The following is a 13,954-nucleotide window of genomic DNA, read 5'->3' on the forward strand; positions in this document are numbered from 1 at the left end:
TCCTGGTACCTGGGCAGAGCTCTAGGATCTTGATGAGTTTGTAAGAGTTGCTTCCCTAAAGCTATGTACTGTTTTCTCAGGCGCATTAATTGTTAGCAGTTGTGATAAATACTGCTTGGGAGAAAAGACCACAAAGCCATCACATTGATTTAATTGTTGGCGTGGCGTATGGCTGTTTTTCATGCTAGCAGCGACCACCTAAGCTGAGAAGACTCTTGCCTCTTATGTGTTTCCCCCCACCAGTGATATTGAGATTTCCAGAGCACAGACTCCAAAAGCTGTGGATGTCCTTGCCAAGGAGATAGGATTGCTTGCAGATGAAATTGAAATCTATGGCAAAAGCAAAGCCAAAGTACGTCTGTCGCTGCTGGAAAGGTTAAAGGATCGAGCAGATGGAAAATACGTCTTAGTTGCTGGGTAAGATTGCTTTCTAACCTATTTTACCAGAGAGACATTTATCAAACTCGTCCCTGTGTATGTCTGTCATCACACCCTTCAAATCCATCCTACTCGCAAATTTGACATTATCTTGTCCATTTCACTTGGCATTCCTTCATGTCATGTGAGACAGTAAGTTTATTTTCCACGCAAAACAAATTAGTCTCCACACAGTATGAAATGTAACGAGTCGCTGATCCACTACTTTATTTTTTGTTTCTCATATTGTGTTTTGATCACCCTTGCTCCACCTTCAATTTTTCATTTTGTTTTTCAGGATAAAATTTAAAATAAGAATTGAAAATGAAACATTTTGAACTGAGCAGGGGTTTTTGTGTGTGTGTTCTGCTTAGAAATAACATTTCAGTGGAAAGTGTACAGATGATTCCATGATACTTTGTTTATTCTCTTCATGTCTTTAATATTTCTTATTGACGTATTTGGATTATAAAAACTCACCGTTTCTCTCTTCTTGTGTTTCAAAATTGACGTTGGGCCATTTTCTTTTGTGGTCGTCATTTTTTAAAAGAAATGCACAATTTTTATGAAAAGGAGTGTTTTCTTTATTATTTTTTCCTCATTTTAGGAAAAGAAATATATTCACTAACTGAAAAACAAAACGATAGAAAACAAGGGATTTCAAATATTAATTCAATGTGACCTGAGGGATCATTGAGAGACCATATAAATTCCTTTGTTGTTTTGAAATATCATTGCACGGACTTGCTAATGATATATAGGCCAATGCTTGAGGCACAAAAGCCTATTAACAAGCAGAGACATTTATAACTGGACTTGACTCATAGTTTACTTTATTTTTACATATTTAATTATTAATGTAAGTGCTTTCTTTCTTTTTCTGGTTATAAAAATTATACTCATGGTGAAAATATTTCAGAAATACCAGAAAGTATAAACAAAAGAGTGAAACATCCCAAATCCTAGCACCCAGAGGAAACAGCTGTTAACATTTGAGACCATCTTGACACAGATACAGCCCTTCATAAATGAGATCATTTGCACCGCTCCAGTCAGTGATTTGATTATTCAGCAGTTTGTCATGCACCTAGCTCCGTGGCAGCCCATACTGAGCCATGTTGTTATTTTTCATGACAACATACCATTTCACTGTTTGCATCCGAGAGACGTCAGGTGCTGGGGGAGGGGGTCCCAGGTAATGTCCGGGATGAGGCTGGATTCCATTTTCCAACGTCTTCCCAACACTGAGAAGCACTGCGTGGCTGAGCCACTAACAGTACAGCATGTTTCTAATGCTTCAAGTCTATCGAGGCAGAAACATGGTTTGCAAACATCATAGGGATGTCCCATAATTCATTTAACCAGTTCTCTATCCGGGGGGCACTTAAATTGTTTCCCATTTTTGGCCATTATACAAACAGTGCGAAAATTAACAACCTTGGGCACAGATATTCGTGTGTTTGTCCAATGTCTCCTTGGGAAAAATCCCTAGAAGTGAATTCAATGTTTTTAAACTACAAATAAAGATAAAAACTACAAAAAAGGAAGATGTCGTGCACAGTAGCACCTGTTTAATGGTGTAATAATTTCTTCTTCTCGCCTCTCCCTCTCTTTACCACCTTCCCACTTACCCACCCCCCAGCTCCTTCTGTTGCTATTTTATATGAGATGTAGACAGCCAGGGTTTTTCAGAGGCACTGAAGTTTTGAGGAATTCGTACCTTATTGAAGCACATTGGTTGCCTTTGGCTTAAACCTTCTCCTTCAGGCTTCAGGCTCACTTAGAGTTGGACTCCCCACCCTAGTGGGGTGCTTTCCAACCTAGGACTCCCCTCCCCAAACCTAGTCCCGCACGGAGCTGCAGGAAGACTCCTTGCTGAGAGATGTTGGTCCCACCTGCAGGTACCCTCTGGGCCAATCTGTAAAAGGAGCCAGCTGACTAGGGGGGGACTCCTGGTTCCCCCGAGTTTGCAGCTCACATCTAGTCAGTGTTGCTTTGATGGAAGAATGCTTGATGCAAGTTTGTTGACAGTGGATAAACAAACTCTTGGATGTGGAGAAGTTCTAAAGCAAATTCAGCCTCTTGTCCATGGGTGTGCTTCTCTTCCTCCAAGCCTTAGGTGACCTTGGTAGGTAGGTTTGCTGGTTTTCTCACCATTTAGGGTAGAAAACTCAGGACGCACTCTCAGTTAACGAAGGAAAAATCAAGCAGTAAGTTTTGATGTGGAGTGGCTGTGGTTTACTCTGTTTTGGGCTTCTCAGTATTGGAAATAAAAACACAAATCTAGACATTGCCCTGCACTTCGCTGGGAACACAGAATTGATGCGTCTAAAACAAAGCTCTGCTGGTATTGTTCTCAGGTTCTTAACTTAAAGTCATCCTGTCAAAGCCTGGCCTCCAGCCACAGGCTGGAGCGTGACCAGGCTCACTAGGGTTACAACCAGGCAGGGGCCTGTACCCGGGAGAACTGCCCCGCACTCTCCGTAGCATTTATATGTACAGTCGAGCTGAAGAAGCCAGGGTGCCGTGTTGTAGACAGAAATGAAAATTAAACCTGAATTCTCCAGTACGAATTGAACCCCAAGATATCAGTTATTTTTTCTGAAATTGTGACATAAGTTCCTTTAGTTCACAAAGGACATGAAGCAACAAAAATTAAACGGTTCCTTTCAACTGCATTGGAAAAAACAAAGCTGTAAGGGTAGGATTTAGAGATATATGTATGCATCCGTAGCAGAGCTTGAAGGATACCACACTGTATTCTGTGAGGGAGGAGTAAATTTACCCACCAACACGAGAAATGATATTTAATTGTGTAAACTGCCTTTGTTATCTAATCTTTTAATAGCTAGCTGCTTGAGATTAGTTTAAAACAGATCATTTTATCTATAATCTGAAACAAAAAGTTCATTTGAAATAAAGATCACCCCTATATTTTTACTTTTGGTCAAGTCAGTTATGGTAAAGTGACCTCATCAAACCATTATATACACTGTTGCAACTTCTTTAGAAACGTGAATGATCCTCCCATTCAATGGAGAATTTTTTTCTTAAAGGTGTTTTATTCTGAAAATAATATTGGCTCATTGTATAAACATTTAACATAAAGAAAAGTAGAAAGAAGGAGAAACTAAATATCTTATTACTCAGAAGGGTTAAAAATTTGTGTGTCTCCTCCCAGGATTTTATCTGTGCATTTGTCCTTTTTACACATTGAGATCGTGTCATAAATATCACTTTGTGTCCTTCCATTTGTCTGAATACTGTAACATAAATCTTTTCCCATGCTTTAGAATTCATACCCAAGTACTTTTTCAATAAATCTAAATAACAATATATTTGTTATTGTACATTTGAATTTATGTGTAAATGCAATTTAAATATATCAACAGTGGGATGAATATAGAAAACAACAGGATTAAAATTTTTTTCTACTATTAATAACCCAAATGCAGAACAGATTAATTCGCTTTAAAAAGCCATTCTTCAAACTTTAGAATTTCTTATTCTGTCAGAATCATCTGTATTTCATCAGCTACACATCGCATGGTATTTACACCTACACATCACTTTATTTGCCTTGCCTGACAAAATGAAAAGTATTGGGAATTGTTCAGGGAAATATGCCAAAAGAATCTTAGGGGCTCTTGAGTATTACATATTTTCCCAGTTACACTAATGAAAAGGAATTTGTTTGAGAACTTGACTCAGAGTGCAGCTGTAGGGCATTGAGTGTGTTGCAGGATCGGTCTCCATTGGCCCTTTACCGATTTCTGTCCAGAAGTTTCTAGAACGTCTCTGAATTGCTTGAACAGAGCAGTTGAAAGAGAAGCCCAAATTGGTCTGTGAAGGGACTGGATTTCACATTAAAGAAAAATTAAAATTATTCACATCACTTTTTTTTTTTCTGTACAGTGCCAAACACCTGATTAGATTTTTTGTTTGTTTTTGTTTTCAATTTCAACCCATTATTTTGGTCAGTATAAAAATAACCTTTACTGAATTTTCTAAGACTGTACTTTTCTGCATTGGGTAACTAACTATTTAAATATCTGTGAGTTTTTGTTTTATTTGTATCACTTGCAAAATATAACAAAAGTGTTTAGAAGGAACCACTACTGACAGGACTTTTGAACTATTTACCTCCGTCATGTGTGATGGGAAACACAACCAAACGGACTATGGAGTTTATAGTTAGATGATAAAAGGCTTTTTAAAAAACCTTCTAAGTTATGAAGATGCGTGGCGTGACTGTTGTTCTTCATATGCTGTCCAAGCATATAGTTTTGAAGTTCACGGTTAGACCCACACTTAATCGCAATAATGCTATTTAACAAGATTCTGGATTTTGAGAACAGTTCAAAGTTTTATCACTTATCCCTACATAAGCAATCTCTTTGATCTTGGAGTAAATGTAAACTTTTTTCAAATCGTGTCCAAATTGGCACAGCGCACTTAATAAATTTTTACTGTAGTTGGCAATAAATATTTGTCTCAGAAAAGGCGTTATTCCTTTGTCAACCATTTCGTACCCATCTGTGCCCTAGACAGGTGACAGGAATTCAAGGAAAATAGGCATAGTACTTCACCGCCTGGTGGCCTGGTAAGCAAGACAGACATGCCGGGAAGCTTCTAGTGATGCCCTCTGAAAAGTTATACAATACACACATAGTGGGTACTGTGGGATATCGGGGGGAGCAGCTCCAGCAGCTGGGAGAAGTTGAGGAAAATAATGAACAAAAATCACAGTCCTCGCTCCATAAACTCATAACGCTTGCAGAAAATGAGGTTTACATGGTGCTTATTTTCTAAACCAACTTGATAATTAGGAACCTGAGGCTAAGAATATTGGGACAACAATTAAACCACATTTTGATGCCATATGCAGAAATGATGTGAAATAAGTTTTTATTGTAGCTTTCCTTTTATTGCTCCCAATAAATACTTCCTACTTTCTGATTTCCCTGACTTGTAATAGTTGGCAGAAAGCGAAGCAGTCCTATGTTTCTAATTAAGAATTGGATGGTTAGCTGAAGTTCTGAGGAGGTCATCTCTGGGCGTGTCTGCTCTTGGCCGTCTCCAGCGGCTATGTTAGCATATCCTTGGGAATGAGAATGTAATCCTTCGTGTACACAGTTTAAATAAACCTCCTATTCCTTTGCAACTAGGAAGTGCTCAGTGTGGTTCTTAAATCACCTTACGTTTGATACCACATTTTCTTTACCGGCTGTTGGAAAATTGTGATACCTATGGCTTTTTAACGTTTTTTTATTTATGTTGTATCTAAAAAATAAAAAGTTGGCTCAAAGCATAAACACCTTCATATAACTTGGCGTCTTCATGTTGACCGGGTTTCGTGTGGCTGGAGGAGGTTGAGGTCCCTTCACTGAGCTGTGTTCAGGTTGGCTCACCAGCTTCCTACCAGTGACCTCCTGGTGCAAACTCCAGTGACCACTCACTTCTAGGTCCTCACCAGGCTTCAGACTCTTCAGACTCTGGACACTTCCTTGGTTTGTTTCCAAGACTCTGTCACAGCCCTGCCTCCTCCTCAGGGTTTCTCTTAGGTTTTACTGCCTTTTCTTTCTCAGTTTCCTTTTGCTCTGTTGTCTTGCTCTTCCTTAAGAAAAGACGTTCTTAACAGTTTTGTTCTGATCTTACTCTGTTCACACTCACTGACTGATTTTACCTATGCCCATGCTTTAAATTGATAATTACAGTTAATGATTTCCAGCCATAGAAATAACCTAGTGAGGTTATATGACTAGCCTGGGATTGATTTTCAGTTCTGCTAATTGTGTGACCTTGGGCAAATTACTTAAACTCCTTGTGCCTTAGTTTCCTCATTTCTCAAATTGGGAAAAAAATAATTAACCAAATATATATAAACACAGAGCCTAGCATGTTAACAACTCCGAGCCCGCCCTCAGTTTTATTAAGCCAATGTTGATTCATTTGTCAGGTTTCAGTTTTGATGTTACTTCCTCCAGGAAGCCTTTCCTGATGTTCCAATTCTAGTCAGATCCTCCTTCCATGTGCTGTCATAATGCTGTCTACTTGCCCCATTTCCCCTGTCCTGGTGTTTGTTACATTCATCGTAATTGCTGATTATCTGCCATAGCTCTCATCACTCATAAGCTCTGTGATGGCAGCGACGGAATCCAACTGGGACGTCTGTGTGTCCCCGGGGCTTGGCACACAGTAGTACTTAATACATATTTGCTGAATGAGTGATTGCTGGTCTGAGATAGTTGGGGATGATGTATCTAAGGGCATTTATTCTTTGTGGTCACATCAGTAGATTTTATAGGTCAGAAAACTCTGTCACCAGTTTTGTTGTGGTTGAGTATCATAGACAACTGACTCACCCTCTAACTCGTAGAAGACCATATTGTAAGCCCAGAGGAAAGTTTTTTAAACTTGTTACAATGGTTCAAGCATTGGAACCCTTTTATGGGACCTTACTTGGGAATGTAATTCGTGCCTGTCCTATCACATAATGCTGTGATGTTGTTCTGTATGAAGGTGTGATGTTTGGCTTTATAGATGCTGTAGCCCGCTGTCAGGTCCTCCGAGCACAGGTGATCGTAGTGCGCTGAGGACCTTTGCACTTGTACTCTTTCCCAATATCTGAGGGGCTGCTGTATGGGAAGGGATGCGGCTTAGTGGGTCTGACTGCAAGAGACAGGAAGCTAAAGGAATGCAGACATTTCTTCTTTAGTGCAAAGAACTTTCTAACTGCAGAAGCTGTCTGCAGATGAGTGGGCAACCCTGGAGGTGATGAGTTTCCATCACTGCTTGTGTTCAAGCATAGTGGGAGCAACCCTGGGCACTGGTACCTAGAAGGAGATGGGTGAGTGGGGGTGAAGAGTCCTTCTGATCCTGAGCTTGGGCCATGCGTTGCTTGCTCGCTCATGGGCCATTGAGTTACGTGCTGTGCCCACATTGTAAGAGCAAATGCCAAATTACCCATCAGCAAGAAACGACATCAACTTAATTATAGAAACCATTTGGATGAATGATTCTGTGTGATTTTTTGAAGTTAATGTTAATTAGGACCACTGCCAAATCACTTATTGGTTTTGTTTGTTTGTTTGTTTGTTTTGATCTCTTGGTAAAGGTGTGTCTGTATCTTGACTTGAGCGTAAGCATGGCCTGTGTGATGTAGGAAGGTAGACTATAATGGTCCAAGATAGGTAATAGAATTATTAAGTGGATTTTGCAATGGTATGTTCTCCTAATAGCCTATGATTTGGTTCTGGAACCTTAAGTTTATTTTGCATAGGTTGTTTACGAAATACTATTAAATTCACTTTCTTTTCTCCCAAATCAGGATCACACCCACCCCACTTGGAGAAGGGAAAAGCACAGTTACAATTGGGCTTGTACAGGCACTGACTGCACACTTGAACATCAACTCTTTTGCCTGTCTGAGGCAGCCTTCTCAAGGGCCAACTTTCGGAGTTAAAGGTACTTTATTTAACAACTGGTATAATTTTCAGAGCAAAATTGCAGTGGGAGAAAAGTTTAAAAAGAACACATCAACAGATGTGGCGTTAAAACCTGTCAGAGGAACGAGTGCATTTCACCCCTACATGCGTTCCCCACATGCGCTCTGGTCACCCCAAGGTGGTCCTCCTGCAGAGGGAACTGCCATGGGGTTTTAGTGGAGCCGCCCCCGCCACCCCCCTTCCCGACCCGATTCCTTGGTTTCCTGAGCAGTGCCCGCCCCCCCCGCTCCCCCCCCCCCCCCCGGGCTCTTGCTCAGGAGTCCAGCCTTGAGCAGACAGAAGCCTTCTCTATCATCAGAAGCTACTTTGCCAAGCGATTTTGAAACTCTGCCATTGTATTGGTGTTTTATCATCGCAACCATGATGAAAGTTCTTTCCATCCAAACAGTTAGAGACCCTCAGTAGGGACACAAGTCTTGTCTCATTCGGAGTCGCTGTGGGGGCCTGAGGAGCTCTGGAGACGGGACTGGCCGTGGACGGCGATGTGATAGAATCCTCTTTGGCTGCGCTTGGGCTGACTTCTGGCACCGTCACATTCACTACTCTTTCTTCACAGAATTATCACGAAATACTTCTCCAGCTCACTTTACAACGGCATTTATTGCTGCAATTAGTGTTTGTTCTTGGCACTTTGAGGTTTTTAGCAGTATTATATTTATATTACTCTTACAAATATTAAAAACTCCTGACCCCTTAAGTACTGATAACCCATAGCATGTCATGTGTTATATAGTGGCGTGAGAACTCGACTTGGAGCAAGAAGGCCGAGGTTTTATTCATGGCTGTGTCTCTTACTGCTGTGTGACCTTGAGCCAGTCATAACCTCTCTGAGCTGCATCCGTAAAACCATAAAAAGGATTATAGTACCAGGCTTACCAGGTTATTGGGAGGACCAAAGGAGATAGCATCTAAAAAACAGGGTAAATTGTAAAGTGGTATGGACATGGAAAGAATCCTGATTGTTTAGGAAAGAGTTTTAACGTAATAACGTTAAAGTTATTCATTAAAGTTGTTAATGCAATAACTTTACTATTTTGAGGGACAAACAGCATGATGACTCTTACATACTATTATCTAAAATAAATCGACCGAAGTTCATAATGTGTTAGTCTGAGTTAGTCAGATGGGGTTTTTTTAACAAAGTTTTTTGATACTTCAATGCACATGCAGTTTAGATGAAGCATAGCCTCATAAACCTAATAAAAAATTTCCCCTATTTGCTGTAATGGCATTTGTTCCATTATTTTTACCCTTTTTTTAAACAAGGAAACGGAAGTCCTTCAATTGCAGAATTGGGCACAGTGTGAACTTTCCCCCTTCTGTTCTGCTTTGATAGACAGCTAATGTTTCTCACTGCCTGTTGTTATTCCATCCGGGTGGGTAGGGGGTGGAGAGTGTGCCTCCTTGTTGGGTTCAGGGAGCCATGTCCCTAGGGCCTGTTCATCAGTGTAGCTGTATTTGGTGACTCATTGTAAATGGTGCCTACTCTGTTGTTTAGGAGGAGCTGCAGGTGGTGGATATGCCCAGGTCATTCCCATGGAGGAGGTAAGATCTCAAAGGGACCCATGTTATGTGTCACTGGTTTTCCTTCCCGGCACCTTTTTTTCCGTGCTCTCATAAACACAGGCCCACCATCCTTTCTCCTCAACCCCAAAGTCATAAATAAGGCCCCGAAAACCAAAAATATCTGCATGACCCATTTGGTGGCAAAACCTGACATTTACTGTTATGAACTATTTGTGGATTTTGTCTATGCCATTTGATGGAAATATTTGTATATTTTGCTGCAGAAATACTGTTTTTAATGAATGGATGCTAACCTAGACGCTGCTTGGGGTGTTTTACAAATAAATTATGTGCACATCACACTACCTTTCTGAATTCCAAAAAAACTTCTGAATCCCGAAACCCCGCTGGCCGGCAGGGTTCTGGATGAGAGGATGTAGACCTACGAGTGTATCACTGTCGGTCATTTGCTATACTGCCAAATTCAGGAAACGTGGACTTTTCACTTCTGAAAATTGAGACTCAAAAACCAAAAATGCGTCCCAAGAAAAATGGACAGAAAGGGCCAATGGGGTTAATTCCTATTTCTCTGAGAACCCCTCTGCTCCCTGATAACTATGCCCTGTTCCCTGTATCTAATCAGTAACCAGGTCTCATCAGTTCTACTCTTTGCTTCAATCCCTTATTTCAGGCCCTGAGAAATCTTCCTAAAGCCCAGATCTAAGCAGGTCCAAGGTATTGCAGTCACGTTGAAATACACTCTCAGGGTAGATGCTAGGAGCCTAGTAAGGAGACCGGGCAAGTGGCCCAGGGGAAAGATGGTGGTGGCTTGGCCCAGGGCAGTGGCAGTGAAGATGGAAAAAAGGGTGACATTGACTTGAGACAAGTTTGCTGATGTTACAGAATTAGATGTGAGGGTGAGAAAAGAGGAGGATTCAAGGATGACATCCAGGATCCCGGGTTGGGCAACTCTGTAGAATCATGTATCGAAATGGAGGACTGGGAGAGTAGTAGTAACAGATGTGAGGAGGCTGGAACTGGTGGCAAATGTGACAGTCATCAGAAGAGGCCTGTGTGGGGCCTGCAGACATCCAAGTGGGTATAAATAGACAGCTGGAAAGAAAAACTTGCGTTCTAATTCTATAACGGGCAAAGGATTCAGCAGAAACATCAGGAAAGAAATATTAACGAACCCGTGGATGTTTATCTTCACTAATAATCAAATTAGTCTACATTAAAACCACTATCAGTTATCATTTTACTTGCCCAATTGACAGAGTTGGATTTTTAAAAATAATACCAAGTTTTGACATGACACTTTTTTGAAATACATTTTTATACACTGCTGGGACATGTATGTTGGTAATACTTTTATGGAGGGGAGTTAGAAATATGTATCGCGTGCCTCAAAAATACTCATACCCTTTGGCCCAAATACATCCATTTTTAGTTTATCCTGAGGAAAAATTGGCTGTGTGTGCAAATACTTAATTTGAAAACCGTTCATCTTCACAGTTTGTAGCATTAAACAATTGAGGGAAAACCTTAAATGTCTAATAACAGGATTTTAAATTAACTATATTTTGAAGACTCATGATATAAAAATGCTAGTAATATTAACATTAAGTGTAAAATCTAAGGTATAAACTATTATGGTGTCATGATCTCAATATTTCAAATTATAAGTATTATAAAATATATATATATGCAATTTTTTACATTTTCTAGTGATCACATATTTTGTTACAAAATGAGATTTTAACAAGAAAATGTAAACGTTTAACCTTCCAAGAAATGAAAGAAATGCAACTTGAAACAGAACACCACTTTTTCAACTTATTAAATTAACTTATTTTTTTAGCCCAAAGATTACTTTGTTTCTGAAGTAACTGATCTGCCAGCGTTTTGTGGGTGGTATTCCAACTCTTTCAAAAAGCAATTTGGTGATATTATCAAGATCCTTTAACCCAGTAACCACACTGCTGGCAATATATCGCGTATTAGCAATTAATTTTTTTAAAAGCTATTTGTATGTGTTCTTTATAATTGTAGCCTTCTTTGCAAAACTGAAAATTTGGAAGCAGCTTAAGTATCCAGACGTAGGAGACCGAAAAATTTTGGTACATCTGTTCAGTTATACAGCCCCTATATATTGTTACCTATACGTAAACAAAATTATTACATGAGAATAAGTTCTTTAAAACAGGAGGTATAAAATTACAAGTATGCTGATTCTACAAATATGTGTACACATAGGACTGAAAGGAAAACAGAAGAATTAATTGAGTTGTGAGAGTGATATATTTTCTATTTCTCAGACTTTCTGTCATATTTTTTTAAGATTTTTATTAAAAATATAGCGAACATACAATACTATACTAGTTTCAGATGTACACCGTAGTTATTCAACATTTATATACCTAAACAAGTGATGTCATATTCTATATTGTTCTATATGTTACTGTTTGTTTTATGCCCTGCCACGTTCCAAAGTATATTTGATGAGACTATTTTCTAAATCATAAAACAATGCATAAAAGGAAATGAAAATGAGGAAAATAAAATAAGGCCCGATCACTAAGTCCTTCAGAATATTTCACCCTTAACCCGAGAAAGAAAGAATTTGCAACAGAGAGTGGGCTCGAGAGTTCTTTATTGTCAGGTGGTAGGCCCTGGCATTGATTTTCTGACTTCAGCTCTTTTATGGACTCAGTGCATAATAAGGATATGTAATTAGTGTAATTATTTATTTAGAAAGGCCTCGAATACTGCCATAGTTGCTTGAAACAAGTAGAAAGATGTTTTCATTTCATTTGTAGTTCAACCTTCACTTGACGGGGGACATCCATGCCATCACCGCTGCCAATAACTTACTGGCTGCTGCCATTGACACAAGGATTTTGCATGAAAACACTCAAACTGATAAGGTGAGAAAAATTTCTCCATGTCCATTTGGGGCATCTTATCCTGGGATTCCTGGATTCGTAAGGAGTTCATGGAAAAAATTCTGGAGCCTGTAAACTCTGAAATTTTATTCAACATTTTGTGAATTTCTATATGTCCTCATTTCTTGGGGAGCAGATCCATACTTTGGTTGGATTCTCGAATGAGGTTATGACCACTGCCAAGTTTGGGGGCGAAGTGTGTTAGTTGTACTTTCTAAGCCAAATATTCTTTGAGACAAGTCTTTTTAGTTTTTAAGGTAGTTGGTCTGCCAGTCCTCTACATTCTGCCCATAGATTTAATCTCTGTTCTGTACAAAGGGGAGTGGAGAGAGGGCTTTTCAAGACTAGCATTACATGCAGCTATCCTATTTGTGCTGTTAAAGAGTTCGGACCCCTGTTGGCTTCAGGTGCATGCAGTCTGAGAGACAAACCACACACCTGAAGGGGACAGGGTACCAGATATTAATTCTTCATAGACGTAAGACCTGGAGGAAAAGTGGGATTTTCTGGCTCTTTTACAAGGGTCCTGACTACCTCCAATTAAAATAACTTCCTAGTGAGTTTGTGAAGCCAAATACAGATAAATATTAATTTGATAGTTATAAGGCTGTAGATCAAGAAATATATATTTATGCAAACTCTTTGCAATGTGCATTATGTCAGCTCTAGTCAGATTTATTAAAATGACAGAACTTAAGGCTACATTGTTTATATTAGCCAAGAATTTTAATAGGGTCTGTAATCTAAACAGTTTGGTTATAAATGTAATGAACTTTGTCATATCCTGTGAATTGTCCAAGTTCATGGTTGGCCCTTAAACTTTTGTTGGATTTTATTTTTGTTTTGTGTCCTTAGGCTCTGTATAATCGACTGGTTCCTTTAGCGAATGGTGTTCGAGAATTTTCAAAAATTCAGCTTGCTCGGCTGAAAGTAAGTTTCCAGTTACAGTTCTTTAAAAAGAAAATGTCATAGAGACAAATCAGAAAAATTGCCAAAGCCAGAAATTTTGAACTTGGTTTGATTTGGGTTTTCAGATACTCTTTTTGGTGTTAAACTCTAAAGAGACAGAATAATCTTCATCTATGAAATAAGAGGAGCGCTCTGCTGATCTAGAGAGTCCTAGTCAACAAACAAATGAGAATTTCCAGGAATCCTTCTCTTTCATGAAATTTTTTCAATTTCTAGGAAGATAAAGCCTTTGAAAATTCATCTATCTCAGTTTTTGGTGCAGCAAGATATTCAGATTGTAATTGTGGAAGCGATCTTAATTTTTTTTCATATTATCATTTTCTAGTGCAATTTGCTGCTTGTCTGACTAATTACGTTGCTTTCCCCTTGCTCTTCTTCAGGGACTAAAAACTAACTTGAATGGTATGATTTACAGCCACTGCTTGGTAGTAATTAGTTTTAAAAAATCCACCCCCTTGCTTCATACTGAACTAAGGTCAGTTTATCAAGATTAATTCTTAGTCTTCTGCCCTCAGCAGCTACAACATACAGAGTTTCTGTTTCCGAGATTCTTTTCTTACAGTTCTTCATTAAAACCCCCTTTCTTAGAATATTTCCTTTACAGAAATA

General features: G+C 39.2%; 1 protein-coding gene across 1 annotated transcript in view; it reads left to right on the forward strand.

Moving 5' to 3' along the window:
* The window catches only part of MTHFD1L (methylenetetrahydrofolate dehydrogenase (NADP+ dependent) 1 like), a 192,618-nt gene that overhangs the window by 43,019 nt on the left and 135,645 nt on the right, over positions 1–13,954 (forward strand). Inside the window, exons 11-15 of the mRNA XM_033103092.1 lie at positions 244–417; positions 7,748–7,884; positions 9,424–9,470; positions 12,251–12,358; positions 13,232–13,306. Of these exons, the coding sequence (XP_032958983.1) occupies positions 244–417; positions 7,748–7,884; positions 9,424–9,470; positions 12,251–12,358; positions 13,232–13,306 (541 nt within the window). The remainder of the gene's footprint in view (positions 1–243; positions 418–7,747; positions 7,885–9,423; positions 9,471–12,250; positions 12,359–13,231; positions 13,307–13,954) is intronic.

The sequence above is a fragment of the Rhinolophus ferrumequinum genome, chromosome 3 (assembly GCF_004115265.2).
Source record: "Rhinolophus ferrumequinum isolate MPI-CBG mRhiFer1 chromosome 3, mRhiFer1_v1.p, whole genome shotgun sequence".
Lineage (NCBI taxonomy): Eukaryota > Metazoa > Chordata > Mammalia > Chiroptera > Rhinolophidae > Rhinolophus > Rhinolophus ferrumequinum.